Source organism: Pelophylax lessonae, assembly GCF_965119305.1.
Source record: "Pelophylax lessonae genome assembly, chromosome: 5".
NCBI lineage: Eukaryota > Metazoa > Chordata > Amphibia > Anura > Ranidae > Pelophylax > Pelophylax lessonae.
In genome coordinates this window covers 466,795,780-466,816,915 of record NC_138772.1, presented here as the reverse complement: position 1 = coordinate 466,816,915, position 21,136 = coordinate 466,795,780, and the positions used below count along the sequence as shown (strand labels likewise).

At 46.7% G+C, this 21,136-nt stretch overlaps 1 protein-coding gene across 1 annotated transcript in view; it reads left to right on the top strand.

Moving 5' to 3' along the window:
- RMDN1 (regulator of microtubule dynamics 1) overlaps positions 1-8,071 on the top strand; it is a 69,769-nt gene extending 61,698 nt beyond the window's left edge. The window contains exon 10 of the mRNA XM_082257450.1: positions 7,855-8,071. Coding sequence (XP_082113576.1) covers positions 7,855-7,905 — 51 coding nt within the window. The 3' untranslated portion in view covers positions 7,906-8,071. The remainder of the gene's footprint in view (positions 1-7,854) is intronic.
- Positions 8,072-21,136: the final 13,065 nt, after the last annotated feature.

Sequence of the window (21,136 nt, the reverse complement as noted above, 5' to 3'; positions counted from 1 at the left end):
CTGCACTGTGATAGTCTCAGAGGTCCGTTTAAAGCGCAGAGAGCATCATGAAGAACAAGGAACACACCAGGCAGGTCCGAGATACTGTTGTGGAGAATTTTAAAGCCGGATTTGGATACAAAAAGATTTCCCAAGTTTTAAACATCCCAAGGAGCACTGTGCAAGTGATAATATTGAAATGGAAGGAGTATCAGACCACTGCAAATCTACGAAGACCTGGCCTTCCCTCTAAACTTTCAGCTCATACAAGGAGAAGACTGATCAGAGATGCAGCCAAGAGGCCGATGATCACTCTGGATGAACTGCAGAGATCTACAGCTGAGGTGGAAGACTCTGTCCATAGGAAAAATAATCAGTCATATACTGCACAAATCTAGCCTTTATGGAAGAGTGGCAAGAAGAAAGCCATTTCTTAAAGATATCCAGAAAAAGTGTCGTTTAAAGTTTGCCACAAGCCACCTGGGAGACACATCAAACATGTGGAAGAAGGTGAAACCAAAATCAAACTTTTTGGCAACAATGCAAAACACAGCTCATCACTCTGAACACACCATCCCCACTGTCAAACATAGTGGTGGCAGTATCATGGTTTGGGCCTGCTTTTCTTCAGCAGGGACAGGGAAGATGGTTAAAATTGATGGGAAGATGGATGGAGCCAAATACAGGACCATTCTGGAAGAAAACCTGATGGAGTCTGCAAAAAAACCTGAGACTGGGACAGAGATTTGTCTTCCAACAAGACAATGATCCAAAACATAAAGCAAAATTTACAATGGAATGGTTCACAAATAAACATATCCAAGTGTTAGAATGGCCAAGTCAAAGTCCAGACCTGAATCCAATCGAGAATCTGTGGAAAGAAATGAAAACTGCTGTTCACAAACGCTCTCCATCCAACCTCACTGGGCTCGAGCTGTTTTGCAAGGAGGAATTGGCAAAAATTTCAGTCTCTCAATGTGCAAAACTGATAGAGACATACCCCAAGTGACTCAGTTTTTTGTTTGTTAAAAAGGTTTGAAATATCCAATAAATTTCGTTCCACTTCATGATTGTGTCCCACTTGTTGATTCTTCACAAAAAATTACAGTTTTATATCTTTAGGTTTGAAGCCTGAAATGTGGCAAAAGTTCAAGTGGGCCGAATACTTTCGCAAAGCACTGTACACACGCTGTATCAAATTTGATACGTTATTTAAATACGGTTTTACTAAACCATAGATTATGAAATATTAAGTAATTTCACATTGCATCAACCCAGTAACTGTTCCTATTGATGTTTCAAAAAAAAAAAAAAAAATGGATTTTTGACTTACCGTAAAATCCTTTTCTCTTAAGCTAAAATCCTTTTCTCTTAAGCTCATTGACAAACGCAAATTCCATAACTTGATATCCGTAGGGTATTACTGACCCCTACAGGAGTAGGACACTAGGCAGAAAAAAAGTTCTGGCTACACCTATGGGCAGTCTCAGGGGGTATACCCTCTCTCTCCCTGCTATAGGATGTCAGTTGTGTAACAAAGCAGTGTCAGAAAAAAACCATACCAGCTCAAAATAGAGGGGCGGGTACTGCGTCTGTCAATGAGCTTAAGAGAAAAGAATTTTGTGGCAAGTCAAAAATCCAATTTTCTCTGTCGCTCATTGATAGACGCAGATTCCATATCTTGATATCCATAGGGACGTCCCAAAGCAGTGCCATAAATGAGGGTTGGGATAACTGAAGAAACCAATCCAGAAGGCCAAAACAGAGCCAACCAGAAAGAACAGAGGACTCATCGAAACAAGATGAGACCCACCTGAAAAAAAAACAGATCCCCGAGGTAGACCAAGGGTCCACTCAAACAGCAGCCAGCAAATCCTTGCGGCCAAAAGAGGCATCCGCCGATGCCATCACATCAACCTTATAAAATTTAGTAAAGGTATGAACAGACGACCAGGTAGCCGCCTTGCAAACTTGAAGCACCGACGCCTGATGGCGGAAAGCCCAGGAAGCACTAAGAGCCAGAGTAGAGTGCGCCTTAACAGGGAACGGAGGAACCTGACCCTTAATAGAATAAGCCTGCACCACCGTCTGCCTGATCCATCTGGAAATGGTCGTGGCAGACGCAGGTAACCCTTTTCTTAGGGCTGTCCGTGATCACAAAAAGCGAATTAGGCTTACGAAAGGAGTCAGTAGTAGCCAAGTACACCCGGATTGCCCGAACCACATCCAAGGAGTGCAACGCAAACTCCAGAGGATGACTGGGCTTAGGACACAGTGAATGTAACACAATATCTTCATTCAAGTGAAAACCGGAAACCACCTTAGGAAGGAAGGACGGATCCGGACGAAGAACCACCTTATCCCTATGAACCACCAGATAGGGGGAACGACAGGACAACGCAGCCAGTTTCGACACCCTGCACGCAGAAGTGATAGCCACCAAAAAGGTCACCTTCTGAGACAAGGTAAGCAGGGGAATCTCCATAATATTTTCAAAGGGAGGTTTCTGGAGAACAGACAACCTAAATTAAGGTCCCAGGGCGGTAAGGGCGAGCGCACCGGAGGAACCAGGTGCTGCACGCCCTGGATGAAATACCGCACCAGGGAATGAGTGGCCAGTGGCCTCTGGAAGAAAACCACCAAGGCCGAAAACTGACCCTTGATAGTGCTCAAGGCCAGCTTCTGCTCAACCCCCCGTTGAAGGAAGGCCAAGACCCGAGCCACCGCGTAAGAGCGTGGAGGAACCCCGAGGGACTCACACCACGCAATATAAGACTTCCACGTAAGATGATAGATCTTTCTAGAAGTCGCTTTAAGCATAGTAGGAATAACTGAAGCAGACAACCCCCTATCCTTCAGCACCTGGCTCTCAACAGCCAAGCCGTCAAAGCCAGCGACCGTAAAGCAGGATCGAAGATCGGCCCCTGAGACAGCAGATCCACCCTGAGAGGAAGCCACCAAGGAACGTCGGCGTACCAGGCCTGACGAGGCCAGTCGGAGCCACGAGAATGACCGGAATCCCTTCCGCCTCTATCCTGCGAAGAAGTCTCGGCAGCAACTTGAGAGGAGGCAAGGCATACAGCAGCTGATACTGCCCCCACGGGGCAACCAGCGCGTCTGTGGGGTCCGCCAGAGGATCTCGGGAGCGGGCTACAAACCTCTGCACCTTCCTATTGAGCCGAGACACCAACAGATCCACATCCGGGGTGCCCCAACGAAGGCACAACTGGTGAAGAGACCATTCCCCTTGATCCAAGGTCTGACGGCTAAGAAAATCCGCCTGGAATGAGAACCCGCGGAGAGGGCCGGAACTAAACGTTCCGCCCAACGAAGGACACCGGCCACTTCCACGGCCGCCAGAACACTCTTGGTGCCCCCCTGGTGATTGACATAAGCCACGGCCGTGGCATTTTCCGATTGAATCCGCACTGGACAGCCCCGAAGACACTCGGTTCAGTGAACCAGGCAAAGCCTGATCGCTCTCAGTTCCAATACATTTATCGGCAACCTGGATTCTTCCAGGGACAAGAGTCCCTCAGCAGAAAACCTGCAGAGAACCCCTCCCCACCCCGATAGACTGTCAATCGTCCAATAGATCGGAAGAAATTACTTCCTCTGACGGAGCATCGGAGACCGAAGCCACCAAACCAGGGACTCCCTGGTCCGCTCGCTCAGCTGGATCCGATTGTCCAGGGAATTGGGATTCCGGTTCCATTTGAGAAGGATCTCCTTTTGGAGGGTCCTCGTATGAAACTGAACAAAAGGTACTGCCTTGAAAAGACACCACCTTCAGTCCCAGAACCCTCATGCAGGTCCAAAGAGACAACCAGTTGGCGGACAGCAACAGCTGAGTCGCTGATTGTATTTTCTGGAGAAACACCTTGGCCAAGGGCGCATCCAAAGTCAGGCCCAGATAGTCCAGTCTCCTGGAGGGAACCAGGGATGACTTCTGCAGGTTCACAAGCCACCCGAACTCTTCCAAAGAAGTAATGGCGATCTCCAAATTTGACAACAGAGCCTGCGCCATGCCCTGTTGCCGCAACAGCGCCAGAACTGGAGCCAAAACCTTTGTGAATACCTGGGGAGCAGAGGCGAGACCAAAGGGTAACGCCACAAACTGATAATGGTCCTCTCCCACAACAAAGCGCAGAAAAAGTTGGTGTCCTGTGTCAATGGGAATGTGAAGATAGGCATCCTTGATGTCAATGGAGGCCAGAAAGTCCCCCTGATGCAGGGAAGCCACCACCGTGCGAATGGACTCCATCTTGAATTTTTGCACCCCGAAAAAACAATTGAGCGCCTTTAAGTCCAGAATTGGACGCACCTTGCCCTCCTTCCTGGGCACCATGAACAGATTAGAGTAAAAGCCCCGAAAACGTTCCCCGCAGGGAACTGGAACTATTACTCCCTGTTGTACCAAGTCCAGTACTGCCCCCAACAGAGCCCTTAGTCGATCTGGGGACAGTCGCACATTGGAAGGGGAGAACCTTACCGGTGGAACTGACCGAAACTCGATCTTGTATCCCGGCCGTATGACCTCGTGAACCCATTTGTCTTTAATCCTGGAGAGCCACGGGTCCGGTAACCGGCAAAGACGTCCCCCCACCCCTGACACGGGTGGGGGCGCACCTTCAGGCCGAAGCGGACTTGTCCTCAGGTCTGGAGGAACCGGATTTCTGCTTACCAGACCAGGGTCTCTTGGAACCCCCCCAAGGGAGCCTTGAAGGGCTTCGCCTTTTCGCCCGCCCCGGAGGAACGAAAAAACTTCTTGTGGGCTGAAAAGGAGGGTCCCCGTCTGCGACGAGGTTCCTTACCCTTGGCAGCCTGTGGGAGAAAGGTGCTCTTACCCCCAGTGAGACCTTTGATAATATCATCCAAGGTAGCACCAAACAGGCGATCCCCCTGAAAAGGGAGATCAGTCAAGGCTTTTTATAGAAGCCTGATCCGCCAACCAGCACTTCAGCCATAGCATGCGCCGGAGGACCATCGCTGAAAACGACAAACGTCCCAGCAATGGAGCAGTATCCAGCGCGGCGTCACAAACAAACTGCAGCCCCTGCACCATCTGGTCCAGCAACTCCGCCACGGCAGGGGGGAGGCTTCTCCCCTCCAGGTCACGGCGTAACAACTTGGCCCATTCCGTCAATGTTTGCGAAACCAGAGCAATGGTAAACACTGGTCTGAAAGCCGACCCTGCCAGGGTGAACATAGTGCGGGACAAACACTCCGCCCTATGATCAACTGGATCCCTAAAGGACGGGGAATCCTCCACGGGGATCACAGTAGCCTTATTTAGCCTGGAGACCGGCGGATCCACCTAAGGCGGCACCGTCCATTTCTTAAGGAGGGACTCTTCAAACGGGTAGCGCCTAGCAATCCGTTTAGGCATCCCAGGGGGGCGTTTCGGACAGACCCACTCTTTTTTAATGATATCGTCAAAGCATGTGGGAAAAGGAAAAACCTTTGTCACCCTGGAGGGCTTGCGAGTGCCAAAAGCAACCTGCATATCAGTCGCATCCGCATCCTCCTGCTTCAGGGTCTCCCAGACAGACACAATCAACGCGTCCACCATCGCCTAGTCTTGCGCGACAGCGGTGGCAGAAAGGTCATCCTCACTATCAGAGGAGACGGGGCGCGAGACAGCAGCCCCAGAGGGGAGACCTGCGTCAGCAGCGACTGGCTCAGAATCAGAATCTGAGGCATCAGACGAGACAGGGGTAGGCAGAGGTCATTTTTTAGCCCCCCGCCCCTGAAAGGCCTCCTCCACCCGGGACACAAAGGACTCCAGGATTGCCGAAAGTGCATCAATGGTGAGCTGGGAACCGGAGGGCCCTGCGGCCACCTCGAGGGGATCAGGTGGGGACACGTGAGCAGCAGGGTTCATGGTACACCAGAGGAACTCGTCAACAAACTTTGACAAAATGGAAATTTTTTTTTTTTCAAATGTCTCCCAGCGCTACAGTGTCCCCAGTGACCAGGCAGCGTGCCTAGAGACCCCCGCAGAGAGAGAAATGGAGACCCCCAAAGGCTCACCATCCACAAAAACTGCACCAGAAGTGTCCCAGATGTCTGCTCAGCAGCGCTGTCTGCACGAAAAGAAAGGCCTGTGGAGCGATGTGCCCGGGTCTAGGGAGGGGCTCCACCCCTTTACATGCCTCCAGGAACTCCCACTGAAGCCCAGCTCTGAGGGAAAGAACGAACTGGGTGTACCAAGATAGCCGCTGCTATGTACAACACGAGGAGGCTACAGGAAAATGGTGGCCCCGCGCACTGCGGCGGGAAAGGGGGTCCCCGGTGACCCCCCCTCCAAACTGACTGACGATCGATCGGCAGGTAGGCCCTGGGGAGCCAGGAGGGAAGCCCCCCCGCACAACGGCCTTCCGCACCGTCGGGGACCCCCCACCCCCTCAACGGCCTGCATGAACAGCCAGCCACCCCACACATAGCGACAGATGCCCCCCCCCCCCCCGAGGGGGGAGGGTTAGAGGATGGGGGGGAAGAGGGGCACCACAGGTGGTGGGTGCACAGGGGAACAGAGGTGAACCCAGAGAAAAGGGGTCCGACCGCCCCAGGGAGGGGCCTGCGTCCACCCCAGAGCCTGACATGAAGAAAAGGGTGGGAACATTTACTCACCATACCGGAACAGTGCAGGCGCCACTCCTGACAAAAAAACCTCGCCGCTCAGTGGGGGGGGGGGGGGATGTCGGCCAAAAATAATGCTGCGACTCGATCGCAGACCGGTCGTATGCGACCTGGCGGGACGTTTAACCCGTGGGCCAGTCCCCGTCCAGTGGGACTATGTCGCGGCCTACCCAGAGCAGAGCTAGGGCCTGCACGCACTCGTAGGCCGGCTGGGGTGACCACTGGATCTCAACATCCAGCCCGTCACCCAGATCCGGCATAATTGCTTGTAGATCTCACAGAAACAAACCGGAGAAAAAAAGCTAGCTAAAAAAAAGAATCATCTAAAAAAGCTTGCCAGGACCAGAGATCCCAGCAAGGAACTTAGGTCCTTACTCCTGACTAGGCAGAAAAAAACTGACATCCTATAGCAGGGAAAGAGAGGGTATACCCCCTGGGACTGCCCATAGGTGTAGCTAGAACTTTTTTTCTGCCTAGTGTCCTACTCCTGTAGGGGGCAGTAATACCCTACTGATATCAAGATATGGAATCTGCGTCTGTCAATGAGCGACAGAGAAATTTTTTTTTTTTCTTACCTTAACCTTTTCAAAATTGGCAAAGTTCTTCTGCAAATACCAGATGTGTCCATTTCTTGGTTAATGGCAGTCTTGTAGCATGGCTGGAAAGCTGTCTAGTGAGCCGATTACTGCCCCCTGGTAGATTATCCGTGTACTGCATGTATATAATTGTATACATCGGGTTTTTCAGGGAAAATATTGTCACACCGCTCATGTGGGAGGGCTCAAAAACCCATGTATCATATATGATACGTTTGGCGTTATAGGGTTAGACACAGCTGTCGACAGATTGCACCACAGTATGGCCCAAGAGGACGTCATACCATGTCCACCCGGATTAAAGAAATTCCCGCTCGGCTGTCATCTTGCTAGAGCCCGTGCAGGAACTGGTTAAACACAAGCGTCAGGTGGTTTTTCTGACGCTGCTGCAAGGAGGAAAGGCTTCTAGGAGTTTGCAATACATTCTGTGTGCATGAGGCTTAAGAAGTAGTACCAGTCAAGTACAATCACATGAGAAGTAGAATAACAAAATCATTGTAAGCTCCGTGAGGGCACTGCGTAAATTAACGGCGCTATATAAGTGCCAATAATAAATATAAGATTATGCACATTGATCCATTACATATATATTCATTTCTAACAAAATGTTATGTTTACTGTATGCATTTTATTACAGGTCCACAAAGATGCCACTGATCTTCTGAAGACGTTAGGAGAAAAAGTCTGATACTGGATGTATCTGCTAAATAGGATGATTCCACTTTATGAACGGAAACCAACTTATGGGAGTCACATTGCCATGGCATAGAGGGGTGCCGTAATGTATTCTGAGCGGCACATGCTCTGTTCTGTGTACATTACCATTTGACAGGCAGGAATAAACTTTTATGGTACAAGAGACCAACCCTGCCTGTAAGTGTTTTTTTTAATTTTCAACTTTAATACTCCTTTAAGGGGAAGTGGCCAATGACTGCCTTGGGATTTAGTTGCACATTCTATCCATTTAGGCTTTATCCACTTTACCACTAAGCCTATTTTTGACACTTTTTGTTTACAAGTTTAAATCAGTATATTTTGCTAGAAAACTACTTAAAACCCCCAAACATTACATATATATTTTTTTAGCAATGGCAGTCATTGCAATATTTTTTGTCACGTGGTCTTTCAAACGCCATTTTTTTGGAAAAATTACAAAAAATCATATTTCACTGCATTTAAAAAACTAAACAGTAAAGTTAGCCCATTTTTTTTTGTATATTGTGAAAGATGATGTTACGCCGAGTAAATAGATACCCAAAATTGCGCACATCCGCAGAATGGCGACAAACTATGGTCAGTAAAAATCTCCATAGGCGACGCTTTAAACATTTTTAAGGGCTACCAGTTTAGAGTTGAGTGTAGCTCTTTTTTTTAAATTATTGCTCACGCTCTGGCGATCGCGGCGATACCTCACATGTGTTGTTTGAACAGCAATTTAATTTGCGGAGTGACTTCCATTATATACGTTTTCTTTCGTGCGCAAGCTAAATTTTTTTTTCCCCCTATTTATTTATTTTTTAATTTTAACACGTTTTTTAAAAAAAAATCTGATCACTTTTATTGCTTTCACAAGCAAGCAATGTATACATCCCTTGTGACAGCAATATGCAGTGACAGGTACTCTATGGAGGGATTGAGGGTCTAAAAGACCTTAGACCCCTCCACTACACTTCCATGTATTCAAAACGCTGAAAACTGCATTTTTGAATACTGTCACTTTTTGAATCTGCCGCCATTAGCAGCAGAGTAACCCGGACGTGACGTCATGGACGCCTCCTCCAGGTTACGTCATCAGAGACCCGATCTAAGCCGCTTCCGACTTTGATTGGGATTCCATCCAGCCGGCGGACGTGATGGCTGGGTGCTTGGGTCTCCCGGTGGGACGGGATACCCGGGCAAAGCCACAGGGGGGGGGGGCATCCCCTCCCACTCGCTGGGGTAACGATCGAGCGGCTTCCGAGCTGCATCAGTCGTTACCACCGGAAAGCCGACCGCCGGCTCTAAAAAACAGTACCAGGATGATGCCTCTAGCGAGAGCCATCACCCCCAGTACAACCATGCAGGTCTATGTGGCTAGACGTTAGGTGGTTAATCAGCTGGGGAGCCCTATATTAGGACTATATATGCAGTTTTGTGCTTAGTTTGCATTCACTTTAAAATGTCCTAAATGCTAATTCACAATCGTAAAGCAAAGAACCATGTGCAGATAACTCATGACAAAGCAGTCATTGGTGGGACTACACTAAACTCCTGGGTGTTGAGGCATATCACTCCTGGCACTGATTCAATGCAAATCAAAATGCAAAACAATATACAAGTGTGTTTAATGCCTCCATGGTATTTTAGGAATGCGTTTTTTGAGTGTCATAGAAATACCTAAATGACACCAGCCAGTAGAAGGTTGAGTAGTTCATTGTTACATTTGCCTCCAAATACAACCCCCCAATTCCAAAAAAAGTTGTGACACTAGGGTAGATTTGAGAGTAAAATATATACTAAAAATAGTATATAACCTCGTGCCTCTGGAAAAATCTAGGTTAAATTAATATAATCATTAAAAAAAATTTATTTTTAAAATTAAATAAATAAATAATTAAATAAATAATATAGTGTCAAGTGTAAAACATTCTAAAGCAGCTGCTATAATTGAAAGGATATAGAGATATTTAACCCCCTAAGGAGTTTATATAGCGCTTGCTAGTTTACACTAAGAGTGAGCAATTTCTTGTTCACACATCTAAGTGATCAGTGGTATAATGAGGGAGTATTGCGTTTCCCTAAAGTTAATAGGTGTATTAAAGTGCAAAATATGCTGAATAAGTAATGAATTTAAATGACTATAAAGCTGAGTACAAATTTAAAATGAATAACAAATAAATATATAAAGTGCAAACTTTTACTATATATAAAGTGCAAATTTGATCAGAAATTCTGTGCAGTGATAAGTCAAGTCCCACAAGGTGATTTGTGCAAAAAAAGTCCTAGTATGATTTCTTTAATGTTCCAATTGCTGGTGACAACAGGCAAAAAACTTCAATCATAAAGGGTGCAAACTCACCGGGTTTGATGGGTCCTGACTGCCGTATGGCAACAAGACCTTCCAAACTTGTGGCTTGCAAAGCCTAAGGTAACTGCAGGTGCACTGTAATCCTCCACTCCTGTAATAGGGATCGATCCTTTATGCCTTGACTGGTCACCTAGCTCTCCCTTAGAAAATTAAAATTTTTTTGTGCACAAATCACCTTGTGGGACTTGACATATCACTGCACAGAATTTCTGATCAAATTTGCATTTTATATATAGTAAAAGTTTGCACTTTATATATTTATTTGTTATTAATTTTAAATTTGTACTCAGCTTTATAGTCATTTAAATTCATTACTTATTCAGCATATTTTGCACTTTAATACACCTATTATTAACTTTAGGGAATAGCAATACTCCCTCATTATACCACTGATCACTTAGATGTGTGAAAAAGAAATTGCTCACTCTTATTAGTGTAAACTAGCAAGCGCTATATAAACTCCTTAGGGGGTTAAATATCACTAGGGTAGATTTACTAAAACTGGGAAATTTTGAATCTGGTGCAGCTGTGCATGGTAGCCAATTAGCTTCTGACCACAGCTTATACAATAAAACCTGTAAGCTGATTGGCTTCTATGCAGAAGTGAGCCTGATTTTGCACTCTCCAGGTTTAGTAAATAAACCCCACTGTGTAGCAGCAAGAGAATTCAATGACTTGCAAATCTCATTAACCCAGATTTTATATACAATAGAAAATATCAAATGGACCAGAAAGAAAAACATAAGTTAATTTTTTAATTGATAGTAGCAACACATCCCAAAAAGTAGGGACAGGGCCATGTTTATCACAGTGTAGAATCCCCTCTTTTAACACTCTTTACATGTCTGGGAACTGAGGAGACCAGTTGCTGGAGTTTTGGGAGAGGAATATAGTCCCTTCTTGCCTGATATAGGGTTCTAACTGCTAAGCAGTCGTAGGTCACCTTTTTCTTTTCAAGATGTGTCAAATTTTTTTAATTGGTGAAAGGTCTGGACTGCATGCAGGCCAGTTAAACACCTGTACTCTTCTACTACGTTATAGCTGCAGTATGCAGTTTAGCATTGTACTGCTGAAATATGCAAGGCCTTCCCTTTAAAAAAAAAAAAAAAAAAAAAAAGTCTGAAGCCTTTGCTGCTCTAAAACCTGGCTATATTCAGAATTGATGGTGTCTTTCCAGATGTGCAAGCTGCCTCTTCCATACATCCCCATATCTTTAGAGATGCTGGCTTTTAAACTTTAACAAGCCTGAAGGTCCCTCTCCTCTTTTGTCCAGAAGATGCGCTGTCCCCAAGGTTGCTTAAGAGCGTTTTAATTCTGGAGGCATGGCCTGATGCAGCATGGAGTAGGTTGTGTGTAGCTTGAGCTCCATCTATCCATTAATCCTGTGCTCCAACTGCCTCCTGTGCCAGCATGATAGATTCCCTCCCCCCCCCCCACCGAGTACCCTGCTCACAGCCAGCCAAGACCTCACAAAATGTCCTGCCGGACGGTGGCCCGAACAGAGTGGCGTTCCCCTGAGCTGCTACCATTTATAGGCGAGACTGCGGCTTCGGCCTAGTCCTATAGGTCCGTGGCCATCTTGCTACTCCCGCCCGTCCGGCCTGCAAACCATCCTGGCCCTGGATTCACCTTTAACAGATACTACCCACAATGCGAAGTGTACTGCTACCGAGGATTACAAGTCTCCCTGACTACACCTTTTCTCAGGTACTGTGCCTTTCCTATCGGGCCTCCCTTTCAATAATTTCAGATTACCATTTGCATTACCCACCCCTGGTTTGCTTTTACCCCATTACCTTCCTCAACGTTTATCACTTGTTGAATTGCAACATTCGGTGTCATGCACACCTCCCCATCAAAGATACTCTAAACCAATGCTGCCTCGATTGGGGGCTAAAAAGTGACTTCTTGAGTGTTATGGCCCGGGATGCACAAACCACTTAGGCCAAGGACGCAAACAGAATAAACATTCCCCTACACAAACAGAGAAATACTACTGGGAGTCACAAAAGTCTTACAATATGCGAGACTGATTCAGTGAAGTTTCGCCCCCCTTGCACTTCCAGAGGGACCTGGATTGCGGATTTAGGCTTGTTCTGGAATCCGCCCCACCATGCCGCAAGAGGCCTACTACAACACATCCTGTGTGGTATGGTTACAGAACTGTATTGCCACATTACCCTTTATCACTTGGGGCACAGATCCAGGTTTTCTCTTTGTTACTCTTGCACTTGAATGAAGTGTTTGATCCACTTCACATACAAGTTACTGTTTTGTTATGGGAATATGCCTACACCAGTTGGGTTGGGTGGGAGGTAGGGGGGAGTGTTTTATCAAAAGTACAATGTATCAAGTACAAATGTTATACTTTGAAGAATGTATTTTTAGTGTATTTCTATTTGTTTTGGTACCTAGAGGGCTTTCACACTTGTGTGACTTTAGGGTACTACATGATCACAATCCTACGTTCCTTACATCACACTCCACCATGACGTCTCTGAAATTCCTAACTTGGAACGTTAGAGGGTTGGGAGACAGGGTCAAACACACAGCTGTCCTATACTACATTAAAAAGCAAAGGGCTGACATCATAGTTCTTGTTGGGACTCATTTACATGGCTGCTTACAGCTGACCCTTAGACGCCCCTGGATTGGATGGGCATATCACTCAGTTTATACCACACACGCAAGAGGGGTGTCATTACTCGTAACCAAGTCCCTGCATTTTGAATTATGTAACCTGTGCTCAGACCCGCAGGGTCGCTATGTTTTCTTGCATGCTAAGATATATGGTGAAGAGCGTTTTAATTCGTCTGACCACAGAACAGTTTTCCACTTTGCAGCAGACCATTTCAAATGAGCTCCTGTTCAGATATGGCTTCTTCTTTGCATGATAGAGCTTTACCTTGCATTTTTGGATGGCACAGTAAACTGTGTTCACAGTCAATGATTTTGTGGAAGTATTCCCAAGCCCATGCAGTGAAATCCATCAGAGAACCATGCAGGCTTTTTATGCAGTGCTGTCTAAGAGCCCGAAGATCACAGGCATCCAATATTGCATTTTTCCAGCTTATCTGAATATTAAGTACCACTGTGCATTATGATAGATTTAAAGTCTTTGTAACTACATTGAGGAACATTTGTCTGCAAGTGTTTGACAGTTTTAGCAGCTTTTCACAGAACCTCTGCCCATCTTGACCCTCTAAGATGCCCTTTTTATACCCAATTGTTTTACTGACCTGTTGATAATTAACCTAATTAGTTGCATTTGATACACTTTCAATTGTGAATAGAATATGGGTTTATATGATTTGCAAATCATTGCATTTGGTTTTATGTAGATTTTACACAGAGTCAACTTTTTTGGGGTTGTAGAAACCTTTTTAAAAGGCCAGAACCTCTAAAGCCTCATACACACTAATAGTTTTTTTTTTTCAACCCAGTGGGCGGAATGAAAAAAAACTGACAGCTCAAATCGGAGCCACCGCACTAACTATGCAATGTTAGTACAGCGATCTCCCCTGCTGTGCGATTGTTTTCTGACAGGGGCTCAGTGGCTGAGAGCTCTAATTGGCAGACCTTTTTCAGTCATACCCCATTGACAGAAGCCACCTGAACCATCCGCAGTACACACAGGCCAAAATGTTGACCGGTTTCTATTGAAGCAGCGGATGCCACCTGACATTCGGCCTGTGTGTACAATTAACTGCTGGAATGCTTTTAAGGTGGCGGGAGGGGTTGCTCCTCCACCTCCTGCCTCTACTGTCCCACCGGCGAACTGGGAATGAAGCCGGCGGAACCAGATGGCTGATTGAGGACCGGAAACTCCTGGATGAGCTCTATGGTATAGGAAACTGGAAGTGGCTAGTATTTTTTCACTTCGGTTTCCCTGGATGTAAACAGTGGTATTTTTAAATTGTGAAAGCATCTGATCACACCGATCTTGGTGTGTGATAAGATGCCTCTAACGGCTGAGAAGGTATCTGACCCCAGATCTCTCCATAAAGCAGTGGTTCTCAACTCCTTTCCTCAGGACCCACTAACAGGGCATTTTTTAAGTATTACCTTGGGGAGATGCAGACTAGAATACTGCAATCACTGAGCAGCAAATGCCATCACCTGTGATGTATTTGTCGTCTTGCAGACCTGGTCGGTTAGAGTTGAGAACCAATGCCATAAAGATTACCTGTCACTAGGGATGTTTACATTCCTTGTGACAGCAAAAAAAATTGCACCACACATGTGCGGTATTTCAAGAGCAATAATTCTAGCACCAGACGTCTCCTTGCAACTCTGAACGGGTAACCTGTGAAGGCTTTTAAAGCATCACTTATGGAGATTTTTGGCATGATTCCACCAGCATGCAAAATTTAAATGCGTTACCTGTTTTGTATCTATTTACTGGGTGTAACATCATCTTTTATATTTTACCAAAAAAAATGGGTATTATATTGTGTTTGTGCATTAAAATTTAAGTATCTGTTTTCAAAAAATTTGTGTTCGAAATTGCAAAACTCACGATTTTATTCTCTAGGGCTCTGCTAAAAATATATATATATATATATATATATATATATATATATATAAAAAATAGACCTTTGGTTGGCTCAGGGGTGTCCACTTTATATGGCAAATGAATTCCAGAAAATTGTGTTTTCTTTTAAGCAGGCTGGCGCTTAGTGGTAAACAAACGTGTAGATAGATGCTGGCTCCCGCCCCAGAACATCTAAATTATCACTTTCACATCTTCAGGACTGAGTCCTAATAGGATCTGATAAGGTCAATAAGCTGTGACAGCAGATATGCAAACTGAAGTGTCATTGCTGGCACAATGTATGAATAAGTAAGTATGTCAACAAGCCTTTATACTGCATTAGGCCAGCCAAATATGGTAATAAAGTAGGGTAGGGGTTAACAGTTTTTAACCTCAGCAGTTACATCTTGTTTAAAAGAGGTGTGACAAAGTCAGTCAGCGCTAGGGGACTTTGTCACCAGCAACAAAGCTCAAAAAAATGGATTTTTGTAAAATCTTACCGTAAAATCCTTTTCTCTTAGCTCATTGACAGACGTAGTCCTCGGTGATACAGCACCTTCGGGTTATGTTGCCTCCACAGGAGCAGGACTAGACAGGAAATTAAAATGCTCTGGCCACACCCTAGGGGCAGTCCCAGAGGGTATATCCTCTCTCTCTCTGCCTCAGCAAATCAGTTATGTCAAAAAGCAGTCTTTAGAGATTTTAACCCAACCCAACTCCAAAACAGAGGGGCGGGGACTACGTCTGTCAATGAGCTAAGAGAAAAGGATTTTACGGTAAGATTTTACAAAAATCCATTTTTCTCTATCGCTCATTGACAGACGTAGACCTGGGTGATACAGCATCTTCGGGACGTCCCAGAGCAGTATCACAAATGAGGGGTGGGAAAATGGAAATCAAATCCCAATCTAGAAGGCCCAACCGGTGCCAACTAGAAGTTTACAATGCTCATCCTTAATGATGAGACTCAACAAAAAAGAAATTTTTCAAACAGAAAAAACTCTCGAGGTAGACCACCGGTCTCCTCAAATTGCGGCCTGCAAAACTTTGCGGCCAAATGAGGCATCCGCCGATGCCGTCACATCAATTTTATAGAATTTTGTAAAGGTATGTACCGACGACCAGGTGGCCGCCTTACATACCTGGACCACTGACGCCTGATGGCGAAAGGCCCAGGAAGTACTGAGCGCTCGAGTGGAGTGCGCCCTAACAGGGAACGGAGGACTCTGACCCTTAATAGAATAAGCCTGTACCACCGTCTGTCTAATCCATTTGGCAATGGTCGCGGCAGATGCAGGCAAACCCTTTCTGGGGCCATCCGTGATCACAAAAAGTGAATCCGTCTTACGGAATGATTCCATAGCTTTCAGGTATACTCTGATTGCCCGAACCACATCCAAGGAATGCAACGCATGTTCCCGATGATGCTTGGGCTGAGGACACAAGGAAGGTAGTACAATATCTTCATTCAGATGAAAATCTGAAACCACCTTAGGAAGAAAGGATGGCTTAGGATGAAGTACTACCTTATCCCTATGAATCACTAGGTATGGGGACTGGCATGATAATGCAGCCAGTTCTGACACCCTGCGAGCAGAAGTGATAGCCACCAAGAAGGCCACCTTCTGGGATAAAGTAAACAAGGGAATCTCCCTGATGTTTTCAAAGGGAGGTTTCTGTAGAACCGACAAAACTAAATTAAGATCCCAGGGCGGTAAGGGCGCGCGGACTGGTGGAGCCAGGTGCCGCACCCCCTGGATGAAATTCCGCACCAAGGACTTGGTAGCTAAAGGTTTCTGAAAGAAGATTGCTAATGCTGAAACTTGACCCTTGATGGTGCTCAAGGCTAGTTTCTGCTCAACCCCTTTTTGCAAAAAAGCCAATATTCGAGTCACCGAATAGGTACGTGGAGGAAATCCTAAAGATTCGCACCACGCAATATAAGTCTTCCATGTGTGATAATAGACCTTGCTGGAAGTCGCTTTCCTTGCTTTAATAAGGGTAGGAATGACTGATGCTGACAAACCTCTGTCCTTCAGTACTTGGGTCTCAATGGCCAGGCCATTAAAACCAGCGACTGTAAAGCACGATGGTAAATTGGTCCTTGAGACCACAGACACTCCCTGAGACGAAGTTCCCACGGAACGTCTGCGACTAGCCTGTCCAAGTCGGCCAGGCCGGCTTGACGAGGCCAGCCTAGAATTTCTAGGACCACTGGTGCTGACTGGATCTGAACCAGGCGTCCCTAGAGCTATCTGGCCCCGACCATCCGAGAAAGTCTGGTCGTTTTCTGTTCCCACACATTTATCAGATACTTGATTGCTATCAGGAAGGGTGATCTTTTCTGGTTGAACCTCAGGGACCGAAGTCACCCGGCTAGAGGCTTCTTGGCCTGTCTGGTCAACCAGATCCGATTCCTGTGGGGAATTGAGACTAATCTTAGGAAAAGGTAAAGGAAAAGATCTATTCAGGGAACGGTGACTACCGCTCCCTGTAGTACTTAAATGTTGGAAGGGAAGAATCACACCGGTAGTAGTAGTTGATGCTCGATCTAATGTCCTGAATACCGGTGAAAACGTCCCCCCACCCTCAAACCGGGTGGGGGCGCACCTTCAGGCTGTGTACTCCTTTGCTTCGGGTTTGGCTGAGTTGGTCCTCTGTTTGTCCGGCCAGCCTTTCTTGAACCCTCCTGGAGGAGTCTTGCCTTTCCCGCTTGTTCCAGCCGGGCGTGCGAACCCTTTATGGGCGGTAAAGAAAGGTCCTCGCTTGTTGCGAGGTCCTTTAGCTTTAGCAGCCTGTGGCAAAAAAGTGCTCTTGCCCCCAGTGGCATCCTTAATGATTTCATCTAGGGTGGCCCCAAATAGACGATTCCCCTGAAAAGGGAGATTTGTCAAGGTCTTTTTGGAACCTAGGTCAGCTGACCAGCATTTTAACCACAGCACACGTCTGAGGATTACCGCTGACATAGATGCATGCCCTAATAGGGGAGTAGTGTCCAAGGCTGCGTCACAGATAAACTGTAGCCCTTGTATATAATCTGTTCCATCAAATCAGATGTTTCCTGGGGAATATCTTTTCCCCTAAGGTCTTGGCGTACCAATCTCGCCCATTCCGTAAGTGTCTGGGAAACTAGACCAATAACAATTACTGGTCTAAATGCTGACCCTATCAGAGAGAAGATGGTGCGGGACTCTGCTTCCATCTTTCGATCCACCGGATCCTTAAAGGACGAAGTGTCCTCCACTGGGATAACCGTGGCTTTATTCAGCCTGGAAATAGGTGGATCCACCACTGGTGGTACCGTCCATTTCTTAATGATGGATTCCTCAAACGGATAGCGTCTAGCAATACGCTTGGAAATAGTAAAGGTACGTTTAGAATGCTCCCATTCTCCTTTAATCTTATTACCAAAACACTTGGGTACAGGAAAAACCTTCACCGTTTTGATGGGCTTGTTAGTACCAAAAGGAATCTCTGTATCAGTTGCTTCTGCCGGTAAAACCTCAAGTTTTAAGGTTTCCTGCACTGCCACAACTAGTGCGTCCACCAATGCTTCTTCCTGAATTATAGCGGGAGAAGAAACGTCCTCCTCACTGTCTGAGGGAGCTTTACCTGAGGTAACAGCCCTTGCAGAGGGACCTGCAACTGCAGTGACCATCTCTGAATCTGAGTCAGAGGTGTCAGATAATATAGGGGTAGGCGGGGGTCGCTTCCTTGACCCTCGTCCCTGACAGGCCGCCTCCACCCGAGCCACCATAGACTCCAAAATTGCTGTAAATGCCTCTACACTCTGTGCACCGGCGGGTCCCGTGGCCCCCTCGAGGGAAACAGGTGGGGGAATTTGTGTGGCAGGGTCCATGATTATTCCAGTAACTTCCCGGATAATATAATTCAAAAACAAAAAATTTTTTTTTTTCACAGACCCCCAGCGCCACAAAAGCCCCTTAGTGTTACCTGCTAGGGATCCCTATCGATCGAGAGAGAGAGAGATAGACCCCCAGGCTCACCACTTGATGCTCAGAGTTTAACTGCAACAGGTTACAGCGCTGTCTTGACAAACAGGAAGTCTTTTGGCTGGCTGCCCAGGAAGAAAGGAGGCGGCTCCGCCCCTCTGCACGCCTTCCGGCGCCTCCCCTAGCTCCACGAGGTGTTTGGATCACCTCAAACATGGCCGCCCCCATGCTGGAGACACGAGGCTACGCCAAAATGGCGGCTCGTGCAATCCAGCAAAAAAAATGGCGGCGGCCTCTACCAAATAGCGGTGTGTTGCAGGGCACACAACACTATCTCTGCATGGGGATTTTTTGCGTGGTTGGCGGTACCGGCCCAGGCGGACCTCATGGCCGTTCGGAAGGCCTGCTATAGCTGGAGATTTGACTAGGAAGGCAGTCTACATGTCCGTGGCTTCTGACTGGTAGGTACCTTATTCTTATCACAGTAAGATTCCCAGACTGCCACTGATTACAATCTTTTAAACATGTATACAATTAGATTGTTAGCTCCCAAACCAAGCCTCCTGGCTTTTTGCACATAAAATCACACTCAAAGTAGGGGGATCTGTGCCATGTTATAGGATAGAGGGGGACTCTATCTTACCATACAGAGAGGGGCCCGCGTTCACCACAAGACCCGTCAGGGGGAAAAGGGGGAACATACTACTCACCATACCGGAACCAGGCGGGCACCAACTCCTGACAGTACCCCTCTCCACCGGGGCGGGAGGGCTGTCGACCAATACGGACGCCGTGACTCATGGTCTTTGGCGTTTCAGCGAGACGTTTAACTCGCGGGGTCAGTCCCTTAACCACTTAAGCCCCGGAGGATTTGGCTGCTAAACGACCAGAGGGTATTTTGCGATTCGGCACTGCGTGACTTTAACGGACAATTGCGCGGTCGTGCGACGCTGTACCTAAACGAATTTGGCGTCCTTTTTTTCCCACAAACAGAGCTTTCTTTTGGCGGTATTTGATCACTTGTGCGATTTTTTGATCACGCGCTATAAACAAAAAAAGAGCGTAAATTTTGCAAAAATAGCAATATTTTTCCCTTTTTTTTATATGAAATTCCCCCAAAAAAAAATGTAAAAATCAAAATTTTTTAATATTTTCGGCCAATTTGTTTTATGCTACCTATGTTTGGTAAAAAAAAATCGCAAAAAGCGTATTTTGATTGGTTTGCGCAAAAGTTATTGCGTTTACTAACAAAGGGAAAGATTTTTGTCATTTTTGTTGTTTTTTTTTTTTTAACGCGTAATGGCGGCGATCTGCGATTTTTTTTGCGGTACTGCGACATTGCGGCGGAAAGATCGGACCCTTGACTGACATTTTTGACACTTTTGGGGTTACCAGTGACATTTCTACAGTAATCAGTGCTATATATATGCACTGTTACTGTAAAAATACACTGGTAGTGAAGGGGTTAACTTTATTTGAGAGGGAGGGGCTGTGTGTGTCCCTAGGGGCGTGATTCTAACTGTGATTGGCTGTGGCTTCAACTGTATGCAGAGTGATCAATGGATCTACATAGTAGATCCATGTGATCAGCTCTCATACAGAGAGGAGAATGACAGGCAGCTTGTTTACACAAGCTGCCTGACTTTCTCCCTCTCCCCCGCCGATCGCAGAGTGGCCGGCGGCGATCGGGTCCGCCGGTCACACGCGCGGGGGGGTCCGTGACCACGCGGGAGCGGGAGCGCGCCTCCGGCGGCGCGCGCTCGCTCCCTAAACCCTCACAGGCGAGCGACGTAGACCTACGTCACTTTGCCTGTGAGGGGCTGACCGCCGCCGTAGATAGTCGTGCGGCGGTCGGCAAGTGGTTAATGGGACTTTGTCGCGGCCGACCCAGCGCGGAGCTATGGCCTGCACGCGCTCGTAGGCTGAACTGGGGTGACCACCGGATCTCAACATCCAGCCCGTCGCCCAGTTCAGCTTTCTTGCTTGAAGATCTCACAGGAACACTGGAGAAAAAAGCGGTCTAAAAAATCTTTTTAAGAAAAAAATCTTGCCAGGACCGAAGATCCCAGCAAGGTATCTAGGTCCTTACTCCTAACTAGACAGAAAATAACTGATTTGCTGAGGCAGAGAGAGAGAGGATATACCCTCTGGGACTGCCATTAGGGTGTGGCCAGAGCATTTTAATTTCCTGTCTAGTCCTGCTCCTGTGGAGGCAACATAACCCGAAGGTGCTGTATCACCGAGGACTACGTCTGTCAATGAGCGATAGAGAAAAGGGCTTCTCGTCCTAGGATGTAGGTAATATAAAACTCCAAAAAGGATAATTCTTGCACACAGATTTGATATAAGCAATGACAAGGTCTCC